Source organism: Bidens hawaiensis, unplaced genomic scaffold, assembly GCF_021521415.1.
Source record: "Bidens hawaiensis isolate Kalapana, Puna unplaced genomic scaffold, B.hawaiensis_p1.1 tig00022325_1, whole genome shotgun sequence".
Lineage (NCBI taxonomy): Eukaryota > Viridiplantae > Streptophyta > Magnoliopsida > Asterales > Asteraceae > Bidens > Bidens hawaiensis.
The window spans coordinates 187399-192890 of record NW_027493476.1 but is presented as its reverse complement, the minus strand read 5'-3'; the positions used below and the strand labels follow the sequence as shown (position 1 = coordinate 192890).

Below are 5492 nucleotides of genomic sequence, written 5' to 3'. Positions count from 1 at the left end.
CAAACACATAAGACTATAGTTTATATAGCTTAAAAACTATATTCTTATTTATATGCAATATGCATTGACTAATGCAATGCTCTTAACTTGCGGTTCTTTAACATAGCATAACACAACATATTACTAGTTATATCATTACACAAAACTAAGAGAATCTTTCTCCATAACATTTGCAGCATAACACAACATATTACTAGTTATATCATTACACAAAACTAAGAGAATCTTTCTCCATAACATTTGCATCATTGCTCTTCATTCTTCTAAGTTTAAAAGAAGACACCGATTTGAAAGAAGACACGGATGGAACCGGTCTATCTGTATATCGAATAAAACTGTAGCATAGCACCCCTGATGTAGTCCCTATTACCGGACCGACAATATACACCCAAGTGGCCTTAAAGTTGTTGCTAGCTAGTGCAGGTCCAATGGAACGTGCAGGGTTCATCGATCCTCCTGATACCGGTCTATAAATTGGATAGGCATTTTACATAATATACGTTATATTTATTATTAATGAATATCATTACAGAACTCTTAAATTATTTAGGAACTTGAAGTAACTCTTAACAGCTAACGTTTTTTTATAATTTTTTTGTATATTAATGTATTTAATTGTAGTTTTACACATATCTAATTTTTTTTACACATATGTAGGTTTGTTATCACATAAATTTTACACATATGTAAACATGTGATTTATATATGTAATAAAAAAGTTATATATAAAATATGGTAAAAATATTCTCAGACAATGTTAATATATGAAAAGTTAAAAGAATTGTATGGTTGTTATTAGTTCCTATAAGTTATTATCATGTAAATAGTTTATAAAGTTATAATTTTAAATAAAATTGTACCCTGCCAAGATAGAAGTAATACACACTGCTGATCCAACTGCTATACCTGCTAGCTCTCCCACCTACAAACATGTAAACGTTTACGTATTCGTTTCTTGTCGAATAATTTCTGATTACTTGTTTTCTAAGTATATAAAAGGCACTCTTACGGCTTTAGAATCTGTGGCCACTGCCGACGTGACAAACATCATACAAAAAGTGACTATGATCTCCATTATCAAAGCTTGTAGGTCTGTCCCGGAAGGTGTTGTTGTCCCTAAATGTTTAACCTGTTCTAGCAACACTCGTAGGGCAAATGAAGCAGATATGGACCCCGTCAATTGTGCTGCGGCGTATATAGGGACCTGCATAGGTTTAACCACTCAAGTTTGTTATTTGATTCACCATAAAGGTCTAGCTAAATCACTAGTTATGCCAACATTTTTAATTTTTTTACAAAGAAGTTGTGTGTCAATATGTCATGATCATAATAAATAAAGGGATTTAGAGAGTGGTATGGAATGAAGTTAACATAAATTTGTGTCTGCATACTAATAAATAAGTTGAAATTGACCCATGCATATGCATTAATATAGGAAATAATTGAAGACAATGGAGAGTGCCAACTACTAGTAGGTCCTCAGGTGGCCCAAGTGGCCAAGTCACATTCCTTATGGCCTAGAATGGTTCAATGGCCTCAAGGACTCAAGGTGCCATCTTTGCCACTTTAACCACATATTGCTAGCATTTTGATTTGATTTTTTGAATGTATGGTGCCAATGCAACGACGTGTACCTATAGGTGTGGTCTAGGCCCTAGGGGTACCTGAATCCAAGGAAAATGACCAATGGTTGCAAACGCAAGCGTGACGGCAGGGTTCATGTGCGCACCAGAAATATGTCCAACAGCATAGATCATAACAGTTACAATGAGCCCACCCGCAACTGAGGCTCCAAGCTGGGACACCTTGTGGTCATCACTTGTGGTAAGTGCCGCGGCTCCACATGTCACAAACACCAGCAAGAATGTAGCCACCACTTCCGCCACCACCTGCTCACAAAACATCACAAATTCATTATATAGAATTTATAGATAATATATTAATATGACATGAATTAATCATGCATCATGAAAATGGTATCTTATATGATTATATCATACCTTTCGTGAAAAACCGGGAGGGTAGTCAACTAGCGATAATATAGAAACTTTGAGCTGACAGAATTTTGGTGTTTCACTTGTGACGATGGGTAGCTCGTGCCCACCACCATTAGGATGTATTTCTGACATGATTACGAATGTACGAAAATATAAAACGAGATCGAGAAAAAAAGGATCAAGAGAAGGGTATGTAGCTAGAAACTAAGACTACAAATTGATATCTCAAGTGCTCAAGGTTCTGCTACTTATATACAATTTTTGTATGCTATCCATAAAAGACCAAGTCTTGTTAACATGCATATTGTGCAGTAAAAGGTATATAACTTTTTAAATAAGATGAGGTTATGGGCCACATAACATAACCAGTGATAAGAAATGACTCCACACCACCAATAGCTATTGGCCCATTGCCAGACCTAACACTAACGCCCAAGTGCCCAACCCATTTACTTTGAATTACAACATTTTATTAAATTCTTTGTAATTTTTTTATTTACATACATTAAATTTTATTTTTGTTGGTGGACGACAGACTAAAGAAGCTTATCAATAATGTGGCATTCTTGTCTTGTGTGATATTACTTTTTTATATTTAAATGGCTAATCATATAAAAAATAATTCTATTGTTAATGTTAATATACGAATCATATTATTATAATATTTAATTGCAATAAAGTGGAAGATCTTATCCAACATCTTACCGGAATACACAATCGAAAATACCTTTTTTATAACTTATTTTGAATATAATTATTTATATTCATATATATAAGAAACTATCCACCTGAGTTTCTTATATATATGAATATAAATAATTGTATTCAAAATAAGTTATAATAAAGGTATTTTCAATTGTGTATTCCGGTAAGATGTTGGATAAGATCTTCCACTTTATTGCAATTAAATATTATAATAATATGATTTGTATTACGGGGGTTGTTTTACATTATTCGTTTTTAATATTTATATATGTATATTTAGATTTTAATTTTATTTATCGTAAGAAAGTTAATAATTAATATACTTGAGGTTTTATGATAAAATGGTTTCGCAAATAAATGATATGTTATAATCCGGTTTAAAAGCTATCTAGTTGGTGATACTCATTACCCGTTTATTTTCTTTATTATAAAATTGTTTTTTAATTATAAATAATATCTTTTTTAAATAAAATAGGATATTAATTTTTGTATATTTCTATTTTATAGGATGTTCATATCAAATATTTTATGAGATTAATTTTTAATATAATGAGACGTTATAATCCGTTTAAGAGCTATCTGGGTTTGTGAGACATTTACCCGTGAATTCGGGTCAAATGCGTGAGAAACCTTCATTTACAAATAAAGCAATCTGATGGCTTGAGAGAATGGTTGTTTTACATTTTTTGTTTTTTAATATTTATTTTTTGGATTTTAATTTTCTTTATTGTAAAAAAATTAATAATATACTTAGGATTTGACGATGAAAGAGTTTCATAAATAAATGATATGTTATAACCCGTTTAAAAGTTATCTGGATTTGGTGACCCATGACCCGCTTATGTTTTTATTATAAAATTGTTTATTAATTATAAATAATATCTTTTTCTTTTTAAATTGGATATTAAATTTTAGTATATCCCTATTTTATAGGATTTCGTATCAAATAATTGGTAAGATTAATTTTAATTTAATGAGATGTTATAACCCGTTTAAGAGCTATCTGGTTTTGATAAGACCAATACCTATGAATTTGGGTTAAATCAATGAGAGGTCTCCATTTAAAAATTAAGCAATCTGATGGCTTCCATAAAAGGGGGGAGCGACTACATCGCGACATGTAGGATTTTAGAGTTTTCGTTTATATATATTATAGAGATATAATTGAAAATATCTCTTTGAGCATCAAAGCAGATTCACTATCTCTATCTCTATAATTATACTAAAAACATTGCATTTTCACTCTCATATAACTATTAAATCATATTTTTTTTACATCTTTATCACTTTTCTCTCTGCTTCACTCATAAACTTTCAAATATAAAATAAATAGAGGATGAAGAGTGTTCCTCCAAAGTTACTCATTTTTTTAAAAAAAATCTTTATATCTTCTTCACTCACAACCACTTACAACCCTCTAAAAAGTTTAACTCTCACATAATTATAGAGGAGGTATTCTGAATGCTCTAAAGCAAAGATACGCCCAACATCGAGATGGTATGGATGGCAAACGAATCTGAATATGACAAGCAAATCTAAAATATTCGTTGAGACTATTCAGACATGAGATTAGTTTTTAAAAAAATTCGGGTTGGGACATGTATATATATTTTTTATATTTGTTTTAAATGTCCTTAGGTAGTTGAGTAATCTACTTATATACTAACTTTTTGTGTTTATGCTTTGAACTTTCTTAATTAATAAAGTTATATGAAAATTAGAATAATATTGGTTGGGAATCCCTACGCATCATTTTTAACAAGTTAGTAGCTATGCAACCTATATCAAAACTCGACATGTAATTTGAATTGGGGTATTGAATGGGTACTAAGCCAAGTATGAAATACAATTTCACAATCAGGTATGGGTTAGAACTACGAATGCCCATTTCAAACACATCCTGTTTTCACCCCTAGAAGAAAATAATCGAATGGCATATGCATATGCATGTGTAGCGTAGTGAGTTTGTATTAAACTTGAAAGAATAAAATGATTAAAATTTATCATGACATAAATATTTTAGTTGAATATGTGTTAGAACTTGAAACCAAATTTAAATAAGTATCGTTTAACCTTATCAACAAGCTATTGAAAGCAAGTTTATCGTACAAACTTAAATCAAATTTCTGATAGGAAAGTTGTAAAATCTATTACAATCGTAATACCGTGTTACAAAACAAAATGGAATTATTTGATTCAACCAGTTTGGATTTAAACAATTCGTGTTAACGGTTTATTTTATTTTTTAGGCTGGCTTTATAAAAACAATTTTGTTTATAAAGGTCTTGGAATATATGTAATTTGATTATTACTTATTAAGTTATAAAAGAAACAATAAATAAATTCAAACACAGTCATGTTTAGCGAGTCATGAGTAGTAACATTATGACCACACGCTATATCAATGTTTTTTAAATGGTTTAGTTTTGTCATCCAAAGAGGACTAGCGGCACAACTTGTTGTCACTTTGTCTTATATTTCGATTTAAACACTACTCTTTGATGAATGAAAAACTCATTTGTAACTCCAGTGTGGTCTTAATGATTTTTGTAAACCTAATAACATTTGACAAATTAAAAAATCGATTTTGCTTCGAAATGCAATAATTTGACTTGAAATAAATTTAAGAAGAAAAGTTTTAGACGAAAACTAATATACGTAATTTATGAACATATGTAACTAAACAAGCTTGGAGTTCTTCCGCATGCATGTGACTCCCCCTTAGCATACCACACCCTACCTAAGTATCCATTAAAGAAGCAAACGAGTTTTAATGGATGATTTAAGAAA

At 30.6% G+C, this 5492-nt stretch overlaps 1 protein-coding gene across 1 annotated transcript; it reads right to left on the bottom strand.

Moving 5' to 3' along the window:
* Window positions 1-205: 205 nt before the first annotated feature.
* Window positions 206-2186, bottom strand: LOC143565373 (aquaporin NIP2-3-like). Its single transcript, XM_077052363.1, has 5 exons — window positions 2001-2186; window positions 1665-1889; window positions 1010-1204; window positions 861-922; window positions 206-467 (listed from the first exon to the last, which is right to left on the bottom strand). Exons 1-5 carry the CDS (start codon window positions 2127-2129, stop codon window positions 206-208), a joined length of 873 nt encoding a protein of 290 aa, XP_076908478.1. The 5' UTR covers window positions 2130-2186.
* Between the last annotated feature and the right edge of the window lie 3306 nt (window positions 2187-5492).